The sequence below is a fragment of the Chanodichthys erythropterus genome, chromosome 2, assembly GCF_024489055.1.
Source record: "Chanodichthys erythropterus isolate Z2021 chromosome 2, ASM2448905v1, whole genome shotgun sequence".
Taxonomy (NCBI): Eukaryota; Metazoa; Chordata; class Actinopteri; order Cypriniformes; family Xenocyprididae; genus Chanodichthys; species Chanodichthys erythropterus.
Window position 1 is genome coordinate 13,802,764 of NC_090222.1, and position 25,243 is coordinate 13,828,006.

At 34.4% G+C, this 25,243-nt stretch overlaps 3 protein-coding genes and 1 non-coding gene across 4 annotated transcripts; 3 read left to right on the forward strand and 1 right to left on the reverse strand.

The window, feature by feature from the left end:
• Positions 1 to 2,225: 2,225 nt before the first annotated feature.
• emg1 (EMG1 N1-specific pseudouridine methyltransferase) lies at positions 2,226 to 8,343 on the forward strand. The gene is made up of 5 exons (XM_067392885.1): positions 2,226 to 2,442; positions 2,574 to 2,675; positions 3,900 to 4,041; positions 7,509 to 7,717; positions 7,817 to 8,343. The coding sequence occupies exons 1-5, from the start codon at positions 2,293 to 2,295 to the stop codon at positions 7,928 to 7,930; spliced, it is 717 nt and encodes a 238-aa protein (XP_067248986.1). The 5' UTR covers positions 2,226 to 2,292; the 3' UTR covers positions 7,931 to 8,343.
• A 3,197-nt stretch (positions 8,344 to 11,540) lies between these two features.
• gtf3c6 (general transcription factor IIIC, polypeptide 6, alpha) lies at positions 11,541 to 12,311 on the reverse strand. The gene has a single exon (XM_067392897.1). The coding sequence runs from the start codon at positions 12,171 to 12,173 to the stop codon at positions 11,592 to 11,594; it is 582 nt and encodes a 193-aa protein (XP_067248998.1). The 5' UTR covers positions 12,174 to 12,311; the 3' UTR covers positions 11,541 to 11,591.
• An 825-nt stretch (positions 12,312 to 13,136) lies between these two features.
• nop2 (NOP2 nucleolar protein homolog (yeast)) lies at positions 13,137 to 24,059 on the forward strand. Its single transcript, XM_067392911.1, has 16 exons — positions 13,137 to 13,288; positions 13,788 to 13,915; positions 14,107 to 14,146; positions 14,271 to 14,329; positions 15,088 to 15,326; positions 15,743 to 15,956; positions 16,041 to 16,240; positions 16,552 to 16,641; positions 20,299 to 20,386; positions 20,482 to 20,622; positions 20,844 to 20,983; positions 21,151 to 21,240; positions 21,343 to 21,465; positions 22,801 to 22,898; positions 23,036 to 23,172; positions 23,250 to 24,059. Exons 2-16 carry the CDS (start codon positions 13,810 to 13,812, stop codon positions 23,693 to 23,695), a joined length of 2,211 nt encoding a protein of 736 aa, XP_067249012.1. The 5' UTR covers positions 13,137 to 13,288; positions 13,788 to 13,809; the 3' UTR covers positions 23,696 to 24,059.
• LOC137002405 (small nucleolar RNA SNORA29) lies at positions 16,334 to 16,475 on the forward strand. Its single transcript, XR_010891862.1, has one exon. It is a non-coding gene; the product is annotated as a small nucleolar RNA SNORA29 (small nucleolar RNA).
• Positions 24,060 to 25,243: the final 1,184 nt, after the last annotated feature.

Sequence of the window (25,243 nt, forward strand, 5' to 3'; positions counted from 1 at the left end):
CAAGCAGCGACAGAAAATGTACAACGTTAGCACTCACTCAGAAGAGTACCTCATACGGAAAACAGCCATATACATAAACATAGTCCCCTCTTGTGGCCATTATGTGCACTGCAGTCCAACATTAACTATTGCAGTAAGGATACCACAATTATAATTTTCGGGAACCGAGTTAAACATAAATTGTAACCATTGATCTCTAAGTACAGCGTCCCTGGGAAGGCCAAACAAAGGTGATTGGACTGCGGGATGAAAATAACAGCGTTTCGACACATGGCGACAAACACACTCTACAAATGTAACTCTTGTGTATTCCTGTGGGCGGAGGTTAGTCAAAAAACTGTTTTAGTGACGTCATTAAAGAAGGAAGTAGAGGGATGTAGTCCAAACTGGCCGTTCGATGTAGGCGACTTCTGTTAAATAAAATATCTCGCTTGGCATTGAAATTTGAGCGTTAAAATTTTACAGATTTTATTTACACTCTAACAACAACATTACACACTAACTAAAGTTTGAAACATGGGATCACGAAGAACGGGACCTTTAATTTTGATTTGTCTAAGCAAGGTTTATTTACTGTTATAGTTGAAGTTCCTATCTACTGCTATTATTTGACTGACAGACGGCAGCGGTTGCAGTTAAAAATCATAATTTGCGTTCGACTGAAGAAAAAAAGTCACCTACATCTTGGATGCACTGGGGGTAAGCAGATAAACATCAAATTTTCATTTTTGGGTGAACTATCCCTTTAAATATGCGCCAATTTAGGCTGCGCCCCTTTAATTCTCGTGCTCCCCCACCCCCGAGCTCGCGACTGCCTTGAACAACATAAACTAAGTTCAAACAGCTATTATAACCCTCAAAATTGATCTTTACAAAGTGTTCGTCATGCAGCATGTCTAATTGCGTGAGTATGGTATTTATTTGGATGTTTTCATTTGATTCTGAATGAGTTTGATGGTGCTCCGTGGCTAAAGCTAACATTACACACAGTTGGAGAGATTTATAAAGAATGAAGTGTTTAAGAATTATACAGACTGCAAGTGTTTAAAGATGAAAATAGCGACGGCTCTTGTCTCCGTGAATACTAATGATGGGACGGTTGATACCGGGGCTCCGATGCTCCGACGCAGTTTTCAAAGCTCTATTGTATCACACACTGTACCGCTGCTTATATCGAAATGACAATACCACGTGATTGATGAGGTTTGAAGCTTCAAACGTCATGCATTATTGGAAAATCGGGACAGCTGGTTTGAAAAAATTGGCGCTTCACTTGATTCATAAAATGAAAATGCATTTAATCATGTTTTATTGCTGGGGTCTCAGAGACCCCAAACAGAATATAAGGGTTAAACAACTCATCCAAAATAATCAACTATGATCACATTGTATATTTTATATTATTGATCAATATGTGAATCTGTTGAATAGGCTACACATGAGTTGTGGTCTCATTGTCACAAATTAATTTAGATGAGATTAGTTTAGATCAGACAGAACTGTATTGATCCAAGACAAAAGTGATTCCGTATATCACAAACTTCCGAAGCTTTGTCTGGTCATGTGCTTTTTCAAACCGTAGAGATGCTCCTTGATTTGTTAGATATGGTGTAGAAAACAAGTCTGACCACCAGATGTCGCTAATGTGCACTGTGTTAAAAGCTTTGAGTAATGAACCTTTTTTCGGCACAATTTGATGAAAGCCTCGGTTTCCCATCACTTGTGAATACAGTAAGAAACGATGGTAACGTTAACCACATTTAACAGTACATTAGCAACATGCTAACAAAATATTTAGAAAGACAATTTACAAATATCACTAAAAAATATCAAGATATCATGGATCATGTCAGTTATTATTGCTCCATCTGCCATTTTTCGTTATTGTTCTTGCTTGCTTACCTAGTCTGATGATTCAGCTGTGCACATCCAGACGTCCTGCCCTTGTCTAATGCCTTGAATATGGGCTGGCATATGCAAATATTGGGGTCGTACATATTAATGATCCTGACTGTTACGTAACAGTCAGTGTTATGTTGAGATTCGCCTGTTCTTTGGAGGTCTTTTAAACAAATGAAATTTATATAAGGAGGAAACAATGGTGTTTGAGACTCACTGTATGTCATTTCCATGTACTGAACTCTTGTTATTCAACTATGCCAAGATAAATTCAGTTTTTCATTCTACGGCACCTTTAACTATGCAGAGAGACCGTCATCAGCGTGCGCCACTCTGAACAAACCAAACGCGTTGTTGTGACGTACATTTGATGTGTCGTAGTTTTGTGTCAACATGGCTGCACGCGCTGGAGACAAGCGTGGTCTGGAGCATTTAGATGAATATGAACCAAAACCGGCCAAACAGCAAAAAAGTCTGCACGATCAGATGACGGAAAAGCGTCTTGTTGTTGTTTTAGAAGGAGCGACGCTTGAAACCGTAAAGGTAAAAGGCAACGAGGCTCGGTAGAGATCGAAATATTAAAGTGTTGGAGCGGGTGTTATTCACTGGATTGCCACTAATAGTTGTCATAACCGTATGTTTCAACAGTTAAATATGAACGTATGTCTGTGCAGGTTGGAAAGACATTCGAGTTGCTGAACTGTGATCAGCATAAGAGTATGATAATAAAGAATGGAAGAGACCCTGGAAAGATTCGCCCCGATATCACGCATCAGGTAAACTCATCTGATCCAAGTGTTTGAAATGCGCGTTCATGTGTTTAGTTTTCATCATCTAAACAATTTATTTCAATATTACCATGCCCATGTTAACCCCATAATGCACTGGGGTTCGTTCTTTTTTTTTTTCTTCTTCTTTTTTTTAGAGATACATACAAATTGTATAGTTTTAGTAAAGCATAGTTTTAGAGAGAACATCAACTGAAGCTTTACAAAATGATTTCAGTTATGCAGTCTATATATATATATATATATATATATATATATATATATATATATATATATATATATATATATAATTTTATTTATTTTTTTTATTTTTTTTATTGACATCCTTTTTAAATTGCGATAATTTTGCACTGATAAGGGACAACACAAACTACAAAAACATATTTTATTATATAAACAGTTTATACATAGAAAAAACTTAAATTTTAGATTTTTAAGGTGTGCTGACCCAAAAATCTTTTACAAACCTGGGCCAAGTTTAAACCAGTAACCAGGCATCACAGCTGGCAAAGGGGCATATCTGACTTTGACATGTATATATTGCAATTATTATGTAATCAAAATGAAAATTATGATTGCTGGTCTTCAATAATAATGTCAAGTTACTTTAATGTATTTGCACCAAAAAAATGATAAGGATTTATGCTGATATCATCCAGCCAGGGGTGTTTCCAAAGTTTTGGAGGGCAGTGTGTTTTTTATATATATATATATATATATATATATATATATATATATAACATTTATGGGTTAGATTTTTGTCTCAAAATACTTTTGTAATATACATTTATCCCATCTTCCATATCTCTCACATACTTTTGGGACTGAATTTTGTTGATAAACAATGCAGCATGACAAATTGATATTCTTTTAATCTGAAACTGAAAGTTTATGCAAGTAAAATGAATATTTAAAAAGGTAATAATATGGTAATAACATTTTTGCACATTTACTCATTAATGAAGTTATTGATGAGATACAATATGGTTTTATTTGAAAAAATACAAAGTTAAGACTGTTTTATAAGCTTACATACCATGGGGTCCAAATGATATGCAGGTTTTGAATACATTATGAAGTTAAATGAAGAAAACAAGCCATCTTTCTGGATTCAGGATTTTCTGGTGATTTTGACCATTGGTGTTTGTTTGAAACCATGAGATTTTTTTTTTTTTTGTCTGCCCTCTGAATGTCATGTCTGCTTTCCCACAGTGCCTGCTTATGTTACTGGACAGTCCTTTGAACAGAGCTGGACTGCTGCAAGTGTACATTCACACAGAGCAGAACGTTTTGATCGAGATCAACCCACAGACAAGAATTCCTCGCACATTTGCACGATTTTGTGGACTCATGGGTAAATTCACATGGAGGCTCCATTTGCACATTGACTCTAATATCAGTATTTTAATGGGTTACACTATTTTAGTTAAGGTTGTTACAGAGTAATTACACAAATAATATTAATTGACTACATGTATTTACTATAGGGTTATGTTTAGGGTTAGTTATTTGTAATTATACATAATTTACTATTATTACTACTATTGTATACGGAAGAGGATTAGGGCCAAGCAATAATAAAAAAAATAAAACCATCTCGAGATTAAAGTTGTTAAATTTCGAGAAAAAACTCGTTAAATTTCGAGAAAAAAGTCGAGATAAAATGTTGAGAATAAAGTCATTAAATTATGAGAATAAAGTCATTAAATTACGAGAAAAAAGTCATTAAATTATGAGAACAAATTCGTAATTCTTAAGTTTATTCTCAACATTTTATCTCGACTTTTTTCTCAAAATTTAACGATTTTTTTCTCGTAATTTAACGAGTTTATTCTCAACATTTTATCTCGACTTTTTTCTCAATTTAACGAGTTTTTTCTCGTCATTTAACGAGTTTATTCTCAACATTTTATCTCGACTTTTTTCTCAATTTAACGATTTTTTTCTCGTAATTTAACGAGTTTATTCTCAACATTTTATTGACTTTTTTTCTCAAAATTTAACGAGTTTATTCTCAACATTTTATCTCGACTTTTTTCTCAATTTAACGAGTTTTTTCTCGTAATTTAACGAGTTTATTCTCAACATTTTATCTCGACTTTTTTCTCAAAATTTAACGATTTGTTTCTCGTAATTTAACGAGTTTATTCTCAACATTTTATGTTGACTTTTTTCTCAATTTAACGAGTTTTTTTCTCGTAATTTAACGAGTTTATTCTCAACATTTTATGTTGACTTTTCTCAAAATTTAACGATTTTTTTCTCGTAATTTAACAAGTTTATTCTCAATATTTTATCTCGACTTTTTTCTCAAAATTTAACGAGTTTTTTCTCGTAATTTAACGAGTTTATTCTCAACATTTTATCTCGACTTTTTTCTCAAAATTTAACGAGTTTTTTCTTGTAATTTAACGAGTTTATTCTCAACATTTTATCTTGACTTTTTTCTCAAAATTTAACGAGTTTCTCGTAATTTAACTCAAAATGTAACGATTTTTTTCTCGTAATTTAACGAGTTTATTCTCAACATTTTGTTGACTTTTTTCTCAATTTAACGAGTTTTTTTCTCGTAATTTAACGAGTTTATTCTCAACATTTTATCTCGACTTTTTTCTCAAAATTTAACGATTTTTTTCTCGTAATTTAACGAGTTTATTCTCAACATTTTATCTCGACTTTTTTCTCAAAATTTAACGAGTTTTTTCTCGTAATTTAACGAGTTTATTCTCAACATTTTATCGACTTTTTTCTCAAAATTTAACGATTTTTTTCTCGTAATTTAACGAGTTTATTCTCAACATTTTATCTCGACTTTTTTCTCGTAATTTAACGAGTTTATTCTCAATATTTTATCTCGACTTTTTTCTCAAAATTTAACGATTTTTTTCTCGTAATTTAACGAGTTTATTCTCAACATTTTATCTCGACGTTTTTTCTCAAAATTTAACGAGTTTTTTCTTGTAATTTAACGAGTTTATTCTCAACATTTTATCTCGACTTTTTTCTCAATTTAACGATTTTTCTCGTAATTTAAAGAGTTTATTCTCAATATTTTATGTTGACTTTTTTCTCAATTTAACGAGTTTTTTTCTCGTAATTTAACGAGTTTATTCTCAACATTTTATCTCGACTTTTTTCTCAAAATTTAACGATTTTTTTCTCGTAATTTAACGAGTTTATTCTCAACATTTTATCTCGACTTTTTTCTCAATTTAACGAGTTTTTTCTCGTCATTTAACGAGTTTATTCTCAACATTTTATCTCGACTTTTTTCTCAATTTAACGATTTTTTTCTCGTAATTTAACGAGTTTATTCTCAACATTTTATTGACTTTTTTTCTCAAAATTTAACGAGTTTATTCTCAACATTTTATCTCGACTTTTTTCTCAATTTAACGAGTTTTTTCTCGTAATTTAACGAGTTTATTCTCAACATTTTATCTCGACTTTTTTCTCAAAATTTAACGATTTGTTTCTCGTAATTTAACGAGTTTATTCTCAACATTTTATGTTGACTTTTTTTCTCAATTTAACGAGTTTTTTTCTCGTAATTTAACGAGTTTATTCTCAACATTTTATGTTGACTTTTCTCAAAATTTAACGATTTTTTTCTCGTAATTTAACAAGTTTATTCTCAATATTTTATCTCGACTTTTTTCTCAAAATTTAACGAGTTTTTTCTCGTAATTTAACGAGTTTATTCTCAACATTTTATCTCGACTTTTTTCTCAAAATTTAACGAGTTTTTTCTTGTAATTTAACGAGTTTATTCTCAACATTTTATCTTGACTTTTTTCTCAAAATTTAACGAGTTTCTCGTAATTTAACTCAAAATGTAACGATTTTTTTCTCGTAATTTAACGAGTTTATTCTCAACATTTTGTTGACTTTTTTTCTCAATTTAACGAGTTTTTTTCTCGTAATTTAACGAGTTTATTCTCAACATTTTATCTCGACTTTTTTCTCAAAATTTAACGATTTTTTTCTCGTAATTTAACGAGTTTATTCTCAACATTTTATCTCGACTTTTTTCTCAAAATTTAACGAGTTTTTTCTTGTAATTTAACGAGTTTATTCTCAACATTTTATCTCGACTTTTTTCTCAAAATTTAACGAGTTTTTTCTCGTAATTTAACGAGTTTATTCTCAACATTTTATCTCGACTTTTTTCTCAAAATTTAACGATTTTTTTCTCGTAATTTAACGAGTTTATTCTCAACATTTTATCTCGACTTTTTTCTCAAAATTTAACGATTTTTTTCTCGTAATTTAACGAGTTTATTCTCAACATTTTATCTCGACTTTTTTCTCAATTTAACGATTTTTTTCTCGTAATTTAACGAGTTTATTCTCAACATTTTATCGACTTTTTTCTCAAAGTTTAACGAGTTTTTTCTCGTAATTTAACGAGTTTATTCTCAACATTTTATCTCGACTTTTTTCTCAAAGTTTAACAATTTTTTCTCGTAATTTAACGAGTTTATTCTCAACATTTTATCGACTTTTTTCTCAAAATTTAACGAGTTTTTTCTCGTAATTTAACGAGTTTATTCTCAACATTTTATCTCGACTTTTTCTCAAAATTTTACGAGTTTTTTCTCATAATTTAACGAGTTTATTCTCAACATTTTATCTCGACTTTTTTTCTCAAAATTTAACAACTTTAATCTCGAGATGGTTTTATTTTTTATTATTGCTTGGCCCTAATCCTCTTCCGTAATTGTAAGTAGTGTTACCTTGTAATGCAAAAAAAAAAAAAGAAACCCTGCTGTATCTTGAATTCAGAATAAGTTTAGTTTCCTACTATTTGTCCTCCTATAGTCCAGCTCCTGCACAAGATGAGTGTGAGAGCAGCTGATGGCTCTCAACGTTTGTTGAAGCTCATTAGAAATCCAGTGTCGGACCACCTGCCACCTGGATGCCCCCGATTTTCCACATCGTTCAAAGCAGGAGATGCTGTATGTCCCAGAACAATCGTCCCTAAAGATGGACCTGCCGCTATTGTCATTGGAGCATTTGCACATGGAACAGTGAGTCTGAAATATACTCTCCATGCATAGAAAATTATTTCACAAACTAAAATTTAATTATGTATCATCACTAAACTCTGTCACTCCATCCTGACGTAGGTGAATGCCGACTACACAGAGAAGACGGTGTCCATCAGTAACTATCCTTTATCTGCAGCTCTGACCTGTGCCAAGATGTGTTCAGCGTTTGAGGAGGTCTGGGGAGTGTTATGACAAAACCAAACTGTTATTAACTGTCATGTTTATGCCTGATTGAGGAACAGACCTTTGGATTGCGTTCTGTGTGTATGTGTTTCATTCCTTTGAGCAAAAATTGTTATGTGACGTCACAACTGAGGAGAACATTTCATGTCAAAATTGTAACAATTTTAGCACACACTGAAGCAAACAGTTATACTCTTTAAAATGTGGAGTATTAAACTTAAATGTCTTTTTGTATAAGTTTATACATTAGTAATAAACCCAGATTTGCATTTAAATCTATTCCTGAAATGTAAAACAACACTTTTTCTCATTACAATAAACAATAAGAACTGGTTTTATTCAGCACTATACTAAGATGGATGTTTAAAATTCTCTTTTAAAACCATGTTGTACTCCAGCTTTATCCTTATATTCTCTATTCTCACTATGAGTCTACACAACTTCAAAAACAGTCTCTCTTCTTGTGCTCAGTCTTTCTGGCCCCTTTAGCTTCCTTTATCCTGAACTGTGCTTTAGATGTTATTTATACAGTTTTTTTTTTTCTGTCTCGGCTTGATGTTGATTCTCCCTACTGGGTTTGTTCTTTCTTTTGCCTGTTCTTTGTCCACACTTGGCACCTTTCCTTACAGGACTCAAGCTCGCTCAATTTTTTCATTTCAGTTTTCAGTGTATTTAAACATTTGAGTTCCTACTGCAGATTTTGTATTTTTTTTATTTTTTATTTTGCCATCTGTACGTTTTGGCAAGTTGCTTTTGCAGTTTTTCTATTATTTGGGACATTTTTTTCCACATGCAACACAAAATTACACCACCGTTATTTCTACATTCAGGAGTCTAAAATGTTCATAAGTTCAGTCCACACAGGAAAAGAACTGGGCAATTAATACCCTTAAACAGTGAGCTGAAATCTGTTATAATATAAAAGTCATGGAATATTTGAGTTCCACTGCAAAAAAACAAATTTTCGGTAACACTTTACAATAAGGTTCATTAGTTAAACATTAGTTAATGTATTAACTAACATGAACTAACCATGAGCAATACATTTGTTACTGTATTTACTCATCTTTGTTAACTTTAGTTATTTGTTCATGTTCACAGTGCATTAATGCTAACAAGATTTTAATAATGTATTAGTAAATGTTGAAATTAACATTTACAAAGATCAATAAATGCTGTAGAAGTCCAGTTCATTATTAGTTCATGTTAACTAATGTAGTTAACTAATATTAATGAACCTTAATGTAAAGTGTTTCCAAATTGTCTTCTAAAATGATCATTTTTATCAGGCTCCAATGATTGTTCAGTTATTTCACTTAAATGGCAATGAAAAAGACTTATTGATTGCCGTTAAAAGGAATGAACCTAAACATAGGAGTCTGATAAAAATTATCATTTTAGAAGTCAATTTCAGATGGCACTATGTTTGGGAGTCGTAAAAAAATTTACCGGTTCTGCCTAACGATTCCGGTTCCATTAAAATATTTAAACAACTAATAAAAAATGGTAGCAAGGGAAAAATGCACAATACTCGACTCAAACAGTCCTTTTTGTGTTTATTATTCTTGTAAAATGAATTTAACAGACTGTTAATCTCATATTTGCTAACACTTTACAATAAGGTTCATTAGTTAACATTAGTTAACTACATGAACTAATAATGAACTGCATTTCTACAGCATTTATTAATCTTTACTAATGTTAATTTCAACATTTACTGATACATTATAAAATCAAGAGTTGTATTAGTTAGCATTAGTTAATGCACTGTGAAGTAACATGAACAAACAATGAATGGCTGTATTTTTATTAACTAACATTAACAAAGATTAACAAATGCATTGCTCATGGTTAGTTCATAAATTTATTGTAAAGTTTTACACATGTAAGATCCAGACAGGTGAAACAATATTTTTGTAAGTTGGATTCAGAAAGACTTGTTTCTGAAAGAATGATTCAGTGATTTTTGTTGCCACCTAGTGGCGTAACAATGCAATCAATACAGTCGTCATTTGAAGTCCAGTTACTTTCAAAAGGTGATTTATTATATTTTGATCGGTAACATCGGCGTTTCTATCTGAATAATAAACTTTTGTATACTTCTGTGATAATTGGAATATTTGTCACACAGAAATAATGATTTATATCTAACCTTACACATGACAACTCTCTTCAGATCAACGGCAGCGCGAACGCAGATTTGAATGTCGTGATTTTATTTTTGTCAAAGGTTTAATACACACGGGCGAATCGTTGTCATTTAGGAATCAGATCATGTGGGTGATGAAATCGAGAACGCGATCTTTTAAAGATTAATCGTGCAGCGTTGTGCTCTCTCGCTCTCTCATTGATATCTGACGTATATGAGCGCGAGGGCTTTTCAGTGCATTCATTGCTATTATATTCATGAGGTGAGATGTCTCTATTAAAGGATACGCTTCCCGCACTTCCCGGTGTTGGCTCAACTCATCGACTAGCATGTGGCAGTGCCACCATTGTTAATCTTTTGTGCAAATCCAGCGTTGATTTGACCCTCGTTTGTGAAGCAGTCCGGCGTAAAATGACAGATTGGTAACTTTGCAGATGTTGTTTATGCTCTAACAGCAACATAACACACTAACTAAAGTTAAAAAAGTGAACTCATAATCAACCACCTCTTTAAAGTCTTAGAACAAAAAGATGTGTAATATCAAATAAATAAAAAATAGATAGATATGTTCAGACATGTTCTATTGTGTTACTGTTAATTTATGTTTAAGTTATGTTTGATAGCATTATAATATTTGATATTTTCTTCTATTATTCAGATGTTTTTATTATTGTTTTATGTATGCTTTGGCAATATTGTATTATTTACAGTCATGCCAATAAAGCAATTTTGAATTTGAATTTAGACAGATAGATTAGATAGACAGACAGATAAATAGATAGACAGATTGATAGACACAGATAGATAGACAGACAGATATAGATAGAAAGACATAGATAGACAGATAGATTAGATAGACAGACAGATAGATAGATAGACAGATTGATAGATTAGATAGATAGACACAGATTAGATAGACAGATAGATTAGATAGATAGAGATAGATAGATAGATAGATTAGATAGACAGATTAGATAGATAAGATAGATAGATAGACAGATTAGATAGATAAGATAGATAGATAGACAGATAAAATAGATAGATAGACAGACTAGATAGACAGATAAGATAGATAGATAGACAGACTAGATAGACATTAGATAGATTAGATAGACAGACTAGATAGACATTAGATAGATTAGATAGACAGACTAGATAGACAGATTAGATAGATAGATAAGATAGATAGATAGACAGACTAGATAGACATTAGATAGATTAGATAGACAGATTAGACAGACAGACTAGATAGATAGATAGATAGATAGATAGATAGATAGATAGATAGATAGATAGATAGATAGATAGATAGATAGATAGATAGATAGATAGATAGATAGATAGATAGATAGATAGATAGATAGATCTGTTGTGCATAATTATTTATGCAACTATTATTTATAACAGTTATAGAAAATAGGACAAATATCCATACCGGACTACAAAATACAAAACTTTTATTAACCAGGGAGCATATATTTACACGACGCAGAATGTACATCGTCAGAAATCGAGCAGTCTTTAAGAGCCATCGTCCCTTTCTTGTGTAGCCGTCAGTACAGAAGAGCTGCTGGCGTTCATCGCCTCCTCAGAGTTGTCCAAAAGCGTGGCTCCCGCGTCAGTCTCAGTCTCTTCAACTTCATCCGCTGATTCGTCGCTCATCTCTGGGTCCTCGCAGTCTTTAGGTTCGTCTAGCACCGATTTCTCTGTGTCTATCGGATCCAGGTAGTGACAAACTGCACTCTTCCGGCCGAACGACTCTTCATCGTGGAGAGCCAGCACCTCTATGCGGTTAGAGACGGGCTCGTCCTCTTTCCTCTCGGACAGAAACGTCCGCTGCAGCATCAGTTTCTTCATTGTGTGACATTTGTATTTAAGGGCTGGTTTAGAGTCTGCACCATCCTCTTCAAAAATCACACATGTGCCGATGGCGTCCTCGTATTCTCCGGCGAACAGATACCGGCCCACCTGCATCATGGGCTGCTCGCTGTCAATGTCCACTATCTTACAGGTGCTCTGGCGACTGGAGAGCAGATCAGAGCTGATCATTCCGGACAGTTCCGCCACAACCAGCTGCTCCTCCTCCTCCCACTCGTCCTCCATGGCAGTGGCTGAAGGGGTAGTTGTATTTATGCAAATTCCAAGAAATTTTAGTTTTAGTTTTCGAAAGTTGCCAGCTTTCTTGAGTTTAAGCTCTCCGACAACTTCAAATAGCGAATTGCTTTCGCAGAATGTGTGCGACGGAAGTAGTAATCGGGTGTCTGATTCATTTACGCGAATCGATTCTTTCAAACAGTTCGGTTTAAAGAACCGGTTCAAAAGCGATTAATCAGAATCCCACTCGCTGCTGGTTTAAAGTTTTTATATATATATATATATATATATATATATATATATATATATATATATATATATATATATATATATATATATATATATATAATTTTTACTTTTGTTAACTAAGAATTTTATTCACAAATGTAGATTTTTACAGTATGTAGATTGTTTACAGTATTATTGAGACTACTCTTTTTAACTTTGTTAAAAACAAATAAAAAAGCTGGAATTTTGTTAGATTTATTTGATAAATCTAATTTATTATAATGTTTTTATTTTATCCCCTATGTTTAATCTATATTTATTAATATGTTTTTTTAAAGACTTTTTTTGTATTCTATGTTAAGTCTAAGTTACCTTAAGTGTAAGTTTTATGCCAATTTGTAATATTTTTGTTATACTTTCTTTATTTGAAGAAAAAAGTTTTTAAATAAAGATCTTCATGTGTCCCACTTAAGTTTGTTGCAACCATAATTCAGTTTGGACATTTTGGACTTAATTTAATTTACATCTTTTGGCTCGAAACATTGCGTATTTAAATAAATAAAAATGCTTATCAAAACTGTGTTTCGTGTGTTTGTTTGTGATGTTCGGCTATTAAAGTACATTAATTTAAACCTCGGTTTACCTCAAAAATGCTAAGAAAAAAAATCAACGGATTTAGAAAAGATCCGACTCCGAAGAATGAATCGTTCATCAATCGGGCATCGCTTACAACTTCCGGAAATCCAACGTGTGCAGCTGAAGTCACATGTGCGCTAGTTCACGGCAGCATGAGAGAGTCACATGTACTCTGGCAACTTTAGCAAATTAAAACTAAAATTTGTCGGAGTGTTCTAGAGAAGATCGGGATAATCGCAAGAACTCGTCTTTGTTAAACAGTGAGTATCTGTTGGGTTTACAGTTACTATTTGTTTGTGTCTTAATCGCGTGTAAGCTAGTCTCGTGGTTTGCAGCGTGCTAGTGAATGGTGCGCAGAATACAACCAAATGTATGCTATCTAAACATGGCATTGAATTTACTGCAGTATTCTAAACACGATGGTCCTGCATATTATTGACCTTATGAATGTGAGCATGACCTGTGTTAAACTGTTGAAGCCGCATCACGCTCCTATCTGACAATCAAACATCTAGTTATCCAAGTAAAAGTAGTGTTTGTCACGATTACAAGCCAGACATTTATTTTAATACAATAACAGCATTGAATTGTGTAGATAAGTATGTTTTCATTAAAGTCTTATCATATAGTATGAAAGCCACATGGGGCATGGCAACCCACATGCCGGACTGGTTTATGTGCTTCTAACCTTATAATTATCTTTTTTTTTTGTTCTTCTGGTGAAATCGGTTAAATTTGTTACTTTTATTGTTACCCCAGAACAACTTTGTAGGTGTCAGTGATGGGCAGGAGGTTGGATCCCACCGTTAAGGTGAAAAGAGGACCTGGACGCAAGGCCAGGAAACAGAAGGGAGCAGAAACTGAGCTGTCCAAGTTTTTGGTTGATGGTAAATCATACATAAACATACTTGGAGTGATTTGTTTACTGGCCTTTGTGTTATTCATTAATTCATTATTTATATATATATATATATATATATATATATATATATATATATATATATATATATATATATATATATATATCCGTTATTACAATGTTTCATATAGCATAACTATGGTTATCTTCTATTCACAGATGATGGACCCAAAAAACTTTCAAGCAGAGCAAGAAAACGGTAAAATTATTTTTTAGTTTGAGAGGGGGGGCTTTTTTCTTAGCTCTCTGATAACTTGTCTATTATTATTATTATTATTATTATTATTTTTTTTTTTTTTATTAATATTATTACATTTTGACAGAGCTGTAAAGAGAACTCAAGTGACCAAAGAACCCAAACAAGAGGAAACGCCCAAAAAAGGTACATTAAGGTTTAAAAATGAAGCTAAAATGGAGTAACAATGTTTATACACCATCGGATTTATAAATTAAAGGGTTAGTTTACACAAAAATCAAAATAATGTAATTTATTACTTGCCCTCATGTCGTTCCACACCTGTAAGACCTTCGTTCATCTTCAGAACACAAATTAAGATATTTTTGATGAAATCCGATGGCTCAGTGACGCCTGCATAGGGAGCAATGACATTTCCTCTCTCAAGATCCATTAATGTACTAAAAACATATTTAAATCAGTTCATGTGAGTACAGTGGTTCAATATTAATATTATAAAGCCACGAGAATATTTTTGGTGCACCAAAAAAACAAAATAACGACTTTTTTAGTGATGGCCGATTTCAAAACACTGCTTCATAAGGCTTCGGATCGTTATGAATCTTTTGTGTCGAATCATGATTCAGATCGCGTGTCAAACCACCAAACGGCTGAAATCATGTGACTTTGGCGCTCTGAACCTCTGATTCGACACAAAAGATTCATCATGCTCCCAAGCTTCCTGAAGTTTTGAAAACGGCCATCACTAAACAAGTCGTTATTTTGTTTTTTTGGCGCACCAAAAATATTCTCGTGGCTTTATAATATTAATATTGAACCACTGTACTCACATGAACTGATTTAAATATGTTTTTAGTACATTTATTTTTTTTTTTGTACACAATAATAAATGACATTATTTTCATTTTTGGGTGAGCTAAGCCTTTAATTCACATTTATTGCAGGATTCTCAGATGAAAATAGTGAATGGCTCAAACCAGCACAGAGGAAACGAAAGATTGAACAATGCGAGGAAGATGAGGACAGCGACAGCCAATGGGAAGAAGATGATGATGATGATGATGTTGTAGAAGGCTTGGATCACAAGGGAATGGAGGAGGAGGAGGAGGAGGATGATGATGAAGATATGGTGGATGACTATGGTGCTGATGAAGGGGATGAACAAGACAGTGATGGAGAAGAGGTATGAAACGAAATCAGTAGCATATTACTTTTGCACAGTATGTTTAATTTCTCCATTAAACATATGAATGTCCTACTACTTTTTAAAAAATATGTGAAGTTTGGAGCACAAAGTATTGTATCCCACAGTGGAGTGTGCTTGACTTTCCATGTGATTTAAATGCAAGTGATATCAAGAGCAAGTTTTAACATCTTTCTTGACTTATTTAATCAGATTGCCAAGATTTAAGCAATCAAAATTGGTTTTAAAATGCAAAATGGTTATTTACTTTAGAAGTACATGACGTAGAGAGGTTATGACAAAGACTGGTGTTTGAAATGTCTATCTTTACATACTGTTCTATACTAATATATATTTAAAAAACAGTCAGCATAGACCAATTCGTTATTGTGTCCCATCATCCTCTGCCCTGTCAGCTTCTGCCAATAGAGAAAGCTGCAAAAAAACAGAAAAAACAAGCAAGCATGAAACCAGAGAGTGACGATGATGATGATGATGATGATGAAGAGGAGGAACAGGATGATTTAAAGAAAGATGATGAGGGGGAGGAGGAAGAGGATACTGTGCAGGCAAATTTCCACGAGTCGGAACAATTCAAACTCCCTGCTGCAGCGGAGAGAGCCAAGGAGGGTGAGTCCAACTTTATTATGTCATCAAACTACAGATTATTTGATCTAGAGGTGTATTTTAACCCTCCATCTCACATGTATGTAGGTCTATTACTGATGGACCTACAGACCATCCATCAGAGGATCAAAGATAATGTGGATGTGCTGTCTCACTTCAGTGAGAAGAGAGAGGAGGGCAAGGAGAGATCAGAGTATCTCTCTCTGCTGCGCTCTGACCTCTGCACCTATTACAGCTACAACGACTTCCTCATCAGCAAACTCATGGACCTTTTCCCCCTCTCTGAGGTGTGTTTGTGTATGTGCTCTTGCTTTTTAGTCTGTGATGATAAGCTTGCTATGACCGCTTTTATTACAAGTGAAATTGCTGAAGTGTAGATGCTTCCTGTATTAGTACCACCCATCTGCTTCCTCACAAGGTGTGTGGCTATGCTAACAGGATAAAGTAACTGTCTGTCAAGATCTGAAGGGGTGGATGGTCACACCCCCTCCACCTCTATATGAATTGGCAGTACATCTATATCAGAAAATAATTCTTTGTAAAACTTTGGAAAGGTTTTGTATTTGCATATCAATCATCATACAATTTTAAATTTCAGCTGATTGATTTTCTTGAGGCCAATGAAATTCACCGGCCAGTCACCATCAGAACAAACACCCTGAAAACCAGAAGGAGAGACTTGGCTCAGGTGTGGAAAGTCTTCCTTCTTTTTCCAAAATGTGATATTTTGTATCAGAGGTCTAATTTATGCCTGGTTTGTGATTGAATTGTGCTAAATATGGGTTCTAAAATGTGATCCAATTACAGAAACCTCATTAGAGCTAGTTGAAAACGCATTGTATTTGTTAAATGCTTCCGGATCTGGAAAATTTAATGCTGATAAGGCCTAGGACACACTAGACCAGTGGTTCCCAACCACGCTCCTGGAGGCCCCCCAACACTGCATATTTTGTATCTCTCCTTTGTCTGACACACCCATTTCAGGTCTTGGAGTCTCTACTAACAAAGAATATACACTAACAAGAAGCGACGGTCAATAGAACGTTCCATTGCAACACCGGCGCCCAGCAGCAGCCCTGCGTTTCCGCCATTTTGTGCTGAAAGCGACTCAGTAGCCCAATAGTTTCTATGGCAATATCAGCTGCTTTGTTAAAAAAATGTACATTAAAGCTAAAATCCAGCCTGAATGATGACAACACAGAATAAAATACTATTACTAGTGATCATCAAATTCATTTTAGTTTATTTTACGCACTTTGTGTTTAAGTCTTCAACTCTTTTCACAAAACCTTTGCTCTCTAGAAACCTAGTCAGTTTGGGTTAAAATTCTTTGAAGTTCAAATATTAGTATTATAAACACTGAATTATTACCAACATGTGAAATTAAATTAAGGACATGCATCAGAAAAATTGGGAATGTTGGACAATAAATACATTAATATAACAGCTTGATTTTGCAGTTTTGTCTTGCGTCCGTTAAAGCAAAAGTGGGAATTATGCGATAACAGACACAGCAATGCATCATGTATTATAAGATAATTATATTTGTAGCGTGATCCATTAAAACATGCAATATAGCCTATTTCAATTCAGACCTAGTGGAGTGATACTATTATTACTATTACTCCACTAGGTCTGAAATGTATTAAATCTTAAATTTATTAATTATTAATTATTAATTTACTATTAATGTGTAAAGTTGCATAAAATGGAAATACTCAAAGTAGGCTAAATCTGTTACCTCAGATGGATGAATGGTTGGATTCCACAACTGGTAAAATAAAGCATAAGACGATACAACATTTACTGTAGGTGCCATACAATTTACTGGCGACTTAATTTAAACAACTGTTCTATTGCGCTTCTGATTTGGCAGTGAAATTAGCAGATTTTGGGTGAGTAAGATGTGAAGGATTCTATGGTCCAATTAGTATTTTCACCCCATAATGGCGGCCGCCCTACCAGAGCGCCATCTAGTGGCTGTTACCCAAAAACTGTCAGTGTCGCCTCTTGGGTTCTATACTCCAGTGGTGGCACATTTTGCATGTCACCCTCATCTAACACACCTGATTCAAGTCATCAGCTAATTAATAGACTGCAAGAGTTGAATTGGGTGTGTTAGATGAGGGAGACATGCAAAATGTGCAGTGTTGGGGGGCCTCCAGGAATGTGGTTGGGAACCCCTGCACTAGATTTTCAAATATTAACCGATTTTAAAACTGTGGGAGACCAAAGACATAATGACAGTTTCAACCGAAACTGTCTGTGCGTTCATTATAATCCTCTGAACGCACACACCACATGATTTGACCAGCCTGCGAGACCACACATGTTGATTGCCGGAATTATTTCACAGTGACCCGAGATCTCACGGAGACTCGCGAGATCAAACGTGACTTGAGAAGAAAAACAAATGGAGGACAATGTTTTTGACAAAAACAAAATGGATAAAAAGAAAATGGGTTAACTTCTTTCTCAATACTCCACTTTTGAGGCATGTTTGTGGCTGCTAAGTTTTAGCTAAAAATGCATCCGGTGGCATCCTACATCCGGTAGGTGACACTTGCTCACTCTCATTGGCTCAAGATCAAGAGTTTGAGATCGGGGACGCTCCGTCTCAATCGGGAGCAGTTAAATAATCATAATGACACTACACAAAAGAGGATTTTTTTGAACAAAGCCTAGTTTTGATGTAATCAAGTACTAAGTTACTTATAACTTGATGCTTTGCACCATTAAACTTAGTTGAAAAAATATTTGATTTTAAATATTACGGAATATTTATCCTTCAAATCAAGGATAAACTAAAATTCACAGTATTTCACCATAGCTTCTGCTCACATTTGAAGGCTGCTGTTTAGGGCTTTGCGTATATCGCGTTCATTATCGAAGGCAATTCATCTGCGATATGAACGCGATATTGCGTGGCTTGTCAGTGAACTACGGCTCGGTCTATTAAATGCCGCTCAATTTGAAAGCAGGTGATGGCGATTTAGCGGTAATCAGGGAACCGGCTTTACTGACGAAATGCGCGTGACAATCTCATGCGATATATCGCCCAGCCCTACTGCTGTTGGATCATTGAGGGTAAATGTCATATGCGACTACAAATTACTTTATGGAGTGCTTTTGACCTCCTAGCTTTTTTTCTTCTCTTTTTTTCAGAACAAATGGTGCACCCGTATGCAAGGGCATGCTTTCTCATATGAAGCGTGCAGATCCAAAATTGTATTAAAATAGAACTTCGGCTTACAATATCAAGCCTCTCACTTGAAATAATCACATTTTTGTGATTATTACAAAGTTAATGTAACAATGTGCAAAGCACCCCTCACACAGAGGTCACTTCTAAATCGAGCTGCTTTCTGTTGGTCAACGCGGCGCATTTGTCAATGAACTTGAACCGAATACAAAATCTGCATGGGGGAAATTTTGCCCTCACAAAATTTATGGTAATGGATGCCCATTAATGGGATTTCGCTCATGAAATTTTACAGTGCAAAGGTAAATATCATTGTCGCAATGAAATTGAAGTAGTGAGATTTTATTGGATTTGATAATGGATTGTTGAAAAAGAAAATATGTAGGACGGGAACTTGGTTCTGTGCATCAGTTATAGATTTGATTTTGAGATGTGAATGTTGCACTGAAAAATGAATGCGAGCTTATAGTCAATTATGGGGTGGTGGGGTTTAATCGGACTAAATGATTGGACAAGTCCAGCGTACGTCATCAGAGAAGAGTTTGTCCAGTTGTGACATTTTAATTTAACATTACAAGTTTAAAAAAAATGAAGCATGCTAGACGAATCATTTGTAATAGATCTACTTGCAAAATATAGTGAATTTTCATTTTATGCCAACTTCAACACTCATTTGGAATACTGTATACAGTCATAAAATCTGAGACACGTGGTCACATGAGATGCATTTGAGACTCATTTTAATATATACTTAAAAATAAAGGTTCTTTATTGGCATCTATAGTTTCATAAATTTTTATTCCACAAAAGGTTCTTTATAGAACAAAGAGGTTCTTTAGATGTTTAGAATGTTATTTACACTAAGAAAAGAGGTTCTTTTAAGAACTGTTCACAGAAAGGTTCTTTGGGGAACCAAAAAATGGTTCTTCTATGACATCACTGCAAAACCCCCTTTTTGAAATCGTTATTTTTAAGAAAGTGCCATTCATTTTGTGACTGTCTGACCACTTCTGATTGGAAGACCTGAAATGGACATTATTAATAGGTGTAATCAAACCCAAAATGCCATTTACACATGTCCGTCTGGTTCAGAAATGGCTTCTGGTTCTAATAGCTTGTTTTTTTGTTGTTTTTTTTACACAGGCTTTGATTAACAGAGGAGTAAACCTGGATCCATTGGGGAAATGGTCCAAAGTGGGGCTGGTTATCTATGACTCTTCTGTTCCCATAGGTCAGTTCCAGTGTCATTTCCATTTTTTTTTTTTTTTTTTTTTTTTTTTTTTGTGATGACTATAAGTGTTAATTGTAATTCTCTTGTTAATACAGGAGCAACTCCAGAATATTTGGCAGGCCAGTACATGCTGCAAGGTGCATCATCATTTCTTCCTGTAATGGCGCTGTCTCCCCAGGAGGGGGAGTCAGTGTTAGACATGAGTGCCGCTCCAGGAGGCAAGACCACATATATGGGTGAGCATATGCTTCTCCATGGCTGTCACACCAACTGCTGTGTTTTTGTAAAGCGGCTCATCTGTCTTTTTTTTTTTATTGGCACAGAATACACCAAAGAATAAAAGTCATGTAGAAATAATGCACATTATTGCCTTTCTACATTATGTGAAAAAGTAAGCATCAGGAAATGTTTTTGGAGTGTGTGTAAAGCCAAAATGTGTATCATTTGTGTGATGCAGCTCAGCTCATGAGGAACACGGGTATGATTGTGGCTAATGACGCTAATGCAGACAGACTGAAGAGTGTGGTGGGAAACATCCATCGTCTCGGTGTCACTAACTCTGTCATCTGCAACTATGACGGCAGACAATTCCCAAAGGTCTGCATCATCCTTTTTTTCCATTTTCTTTCTTTGAAAGAAGCATTTTTAATGACAACATGGTTAACTGAGAATGAAATATTCTGTTTTGTTTTTGGTATATGTATTAGTTTTCTGTACATTCCCATAAGCATGTCTAATCTGAGGTGTTGTATTTTGTATTGTAGGTGATGGGAGGTTTCGACAGAGTGCTTTTGGATGCTCCTTGCTCAGGTACAGGAGTCATTTCCAAAGATCCAGCAGTTAAAACTAGCAAGGTAATTGTTCTGAAAGTCACCTGTTTTCATTCTTTTCAGCCTTTTTTCTGAAGGATTTTAGTTTTTGCACATTCAGAACTCTGAAATATTTCTCTCTCTCAGGATGAGGCTGATATTCTTCGGTCGGCTCACCTGCAGAAGGAGCTCATCCTGTCTGCTATTGACTCTGTCAATGCTGATTCTTCATCTGGCGGATACCTTGTTTACTGCACATGCTCTATTATGGTGAGTTTTACATGGAGTCAAATTGTTTTTTTTTTTTTTTTTTTTTTTTTTTTTTTTGACCAATGACCAATATAGATTAATTTTATAAAAAAAATGATTTATTAATTTTAGTGTTTGATATCCAGTATGCAAAACATATCTGATATTTAATAGTTTTATTTTTTGCATGTTTGCTATTGAAGAATAGTAATATTACTAAAAATACAATAAACAGTTTATATATTAATTATACACATTTATATACAGGTTTATATATTAAATATTAGTTTTTTCTATATATATATATATATGTATGTGTGTGTATATATATGTGTGTATATATGTATATATATATATATATATATATATGTGTTAAACATTTTTGTAATGCATTTTCATTTTAATTTTCAAACTTAAAATATTAAAATATATATTTAAATTATGTAAATAGTAATGTAAATTTATATTATTGAATTTGAATGATCATTTTGCTCCAAACGTTGCACATATGGTATGGAAAATGTAAAATTAAATACAGAAATACGTTGCCATTTTACATATTGCATTGCAATTTTGCACATTACATTTCAAATTGAATATTGCTACACATATGCTTCCACATGAGACATTTTTCAGGATGATTTTATGAGTAGAAAGTTCAAAAGAACAGCATTTATTTGAAATTGAAATCTTTTGTAACATTGTAAATGTCTTTACTGTCACACTTGATCAGTTTAATGTATCCTTGCTGAATAAAAATATCAATTTCTTTAAAAAGAAAATATTTGGACCCCAAACTTTGAACAGTAACGTATGTCCTTGGAGCTTTCCAAGATTCTCCAAAGGACTCAAAATGTTAATATGTCACATTTTATGAAAATATTTGTGTCTAAGAGGAGACTGAAAACCATTTGTGCTTGACTGGAAAAAATGACCAATTCCATAGAGGCCAGAATCACAATACTTGAGATATCATACCCTGAACATGGCTTCCCACATGAGACTTCTGGCCTGGAAATAATGAACACTTCAGGGGCCTGAAAGTGTTAGAATCTACAAGAAATATTTGACGGACCTTACTTTTACCACCACCAAAAAATAAGCAACTTATGAGCTAAATCTGAGTTGGTGCAGCAAAAACCTTTTTTAATTGCCTGGTTTGACATGGACTGACCCAGATATTGCTTTTTAAACCAGCTCTATAATGCAAATTTTAGAGGAAAGGTGGAAGAGATGGATGGAGAGTAATTGAATGAAAATCTACGGAAATGTCTGGATGATTGCATTTTATGTCCTCCTAAATATGCTCATTTTTTGAAGTGAATTTCTTAAGGTTTGATTTTGTCTTCTCCATAGGTGGAAGAGAATGAGTGGGTGGTGGACTACGCACTGAAGAAGAGAAATGTTAAGCTGGTCCCCACTGGACTAGACTTTGGCAAGGAGGGATTCACCAGGTAATAAGGCCTTATTTGAGATCCATCTACAGTAATAAAGGCTGTTCTCCCAGAAATTGAGTTACATTAGTGAGTTTGCCTGAGAAAGCGTAATAAATTATGAAGTGCACTTAGAAAATAAGATCTCTTTTCCACAGATTCAAAGAGAGACGTTTCCATCCCTCTCTGAAACTGTCTCGCCGTTTCTACCCTCATTCCCACAACATGGATGGATTTTTTGTGGCCAAGCTAAAGAAGCTGTCTAACACCATCCCTACAGCACCAAAAAACACAGGTACGTACTTATTTCCCATGTTTTCCACAACTTGTTTATGTGCTATCTGATTTTAGCATTTCAAATTTATTTTTCAGAAAATGAAGTAGAATCTACAAAAATGGAGACTGCAGCCTCATCGAAGCAGATCCAAAAACCAGAATCTAAGGAACAGAAGCCTGCTTCTACTCCAGCGAAAAGCAACATGGGCAAGAATCAGAAATTAAAACAGAAAAAATCGGAGCTGCCCACGAAGAAAGCCGGAGTGGAATCTCAGAATAAAAAAGCTGATGGTCCCAAAAAAGCCAAAATTGCCAAGTTGGACGGTGAAGCATCCAAAAAGGTTGAGAAACCTGACAAAAAGCAGAAGGTAAAAGAACAGAATGGAGATTCAACGAAAGGGGTAGAAGAGGTGGAGAAGAAAAAGGGGAGCCAATTTAATAAGAAAAACAAAAGTAAAAAGAGGAACTTGAGGAAAAGAATGGGGAAAAATAAATTTAAGAAGTTAAAAAAGATGCTTGGACAACAAGAAAGTGGCCAGTGAGATTCATTGCTATGAATTAACATGGACCTATATACTCAGGACTGGGATCTGTCTGTGGTTTGACACAAGACAGGAAGTTAAATCAGTCCCACCTTGACTCAAAAGTTCATCCTTCAGCAATGTACACAGAGATTTTGTGTATTTATCTTGCTTCTCAATATTTTTGTCAACCTTATTGCTGTACTGTGAGGTTTTCTTCAATCTTGTTGTATTTTATAACTGTATATTGTCCATTTTTAATGGATTTTGTTTTGACAAAGAAACATTTAACTGAATGTGAGTATGTGGTCTGTTTTGGTCTATGGTCTATTAAAAAGAAGTTTTCAAAAGAGAGGTATGGTGTCTGAAAAAGTAAAGTCTGAAACCTTAACGTACTTTGGTCATTGCTTTCCTTGGAAGAGAGTGCCTGAAATGACGTTTCTTGGCTTGTCTTAACCTGACCTTTCCTTTCAGCCTTTCAGAACATCACCTCAGAAATCAGATCAAAAACTGTTGAGGTAGAAGTGAAATCTTCCTTTGAGCCTGAGTGCATCACGACTGCTATACAGCAAAGCCTATTGACTTCACTTTTCACATCGCTTAGCTCCCGCCACAGAACATTTATCAACGCGCAAAAAGTTTTCTTCAGGTTCAAATGGCTAAAACGCTCAGTAGATGAACTTCAGCTATGTGCGATCTTTCTTCCCACCCTTTTGGCCCAGTGCCTGTGTAGCCATGGTAACGCTCTTATCGTATTGTGCGTCGCCCAGAGCTCATACCCTCTGAACTGCGACGTTTTCTCTGTGCTTGCATGAGACCCTTCTTTCTCCACAAAAGATGGCCCAAAACACCACAATTATCACCACTTGTTCCTCCCAAAGCTGTTAATTCTGTTGAAATGTAGTGCATGTGTAGGCAAAGCATTTATTTTAATCACATTGCAGTGATTACATGCAAGGAGATAATTTAAGGTTGTGCCTGAAGGGTAAACGAAGCCATTCAGCAGGCCTGTAGGGAAAGCAGTTTAGATCAGACTAGTTTGACACCCCACTGATTAAGTGGTATTGTAGAAGGGTAATTATCATGATCACCTGCACATATGATTGCAGGGGTAGGAGCGTCCAATCTATCTTTAATAAGAACTGCTTCTCCCATTTTGTACTGTACAGATGAGTTTTCACTTACTGTGAATCTCCAGTATTTCCACTAACGTTTTGAGGTTAGTTAATGGTGCTTACTAAGACAGGTAAGTAGTTTTCATTTGAACAAACCCGTAATCATAAATGGTCAATGACAAGTTCTTAGAAATGGTTTTGAAAAGAAGTTTAGACTAATAACTAAAATTGTTGTGTGTTGTAATCCTCAAGTAAAAGGTGACTTTTTCAATGTGTAAGAAAAACATTTTTCTTATACATTGAATATAGATGAGTGTACTCTCTTTTCACAAACTTTTTGCAAAGTTTTACCAGTTTTAAGAATCAACTAAATATTACATTTTTGGGGCTTTACACCTGACATGCAGTGAAAGTGTGCACTCTCTAGGGTTGTTTTTGTTTCTTTTTTGCAAAG

Bases quoted from the DNA above. Each gene is read 5' to 3' on its own strand.
- emg1 (XM_067392885.1), top strand. From the start codon at position 2,293: ATGGCTGCACGCGCTGGAGACAAGCGTGGTCTGGAGCATTTAGATGAA. The intron at 2,443-2,573 runs GTAAAAGGCAAC...ATGTCTGTGCAG, and splicing joins CGACGCTTGAAACCGTAAAG to GTTGGAAAGACATTCGAGTT. The intron at 7,718-7,816 runs GTGAGTCTGAAA...ATCCTGACGTAG, and splicing joins GAGCATTTGCACATGGAACA to GTGAATGCCGACTACACAGA.
- gtf3c6 (XM_067392897.1), bottom strand. From the start codon at position 12,173: ATGGAGGACGAGTGGGAGGAGGAGGAGCAGCTGGTTGTGGCGGAACTG.
- nop2 (XM_067392911.1), top strand. From the start codon at position 13,810: ATGGGCAGGAGGTTGGATCCCACCGTTAAGGTGAAAAGAGGACCTGGA. The intron at 20,623-20,843 runs GTGAGCATATGC...TGTGTGATGCAG, and splicing joins AGGCAAGACCACATATATGG to CTCAGCTCATGAGGAACACG. The intron at 21,466-22,800 runs GTGAGTTTTACA...TCTTCTCCATAG, and splicing joins ACTGCACATGCTCTATTATG to GTGGAAGAGAATGAGTGGGT.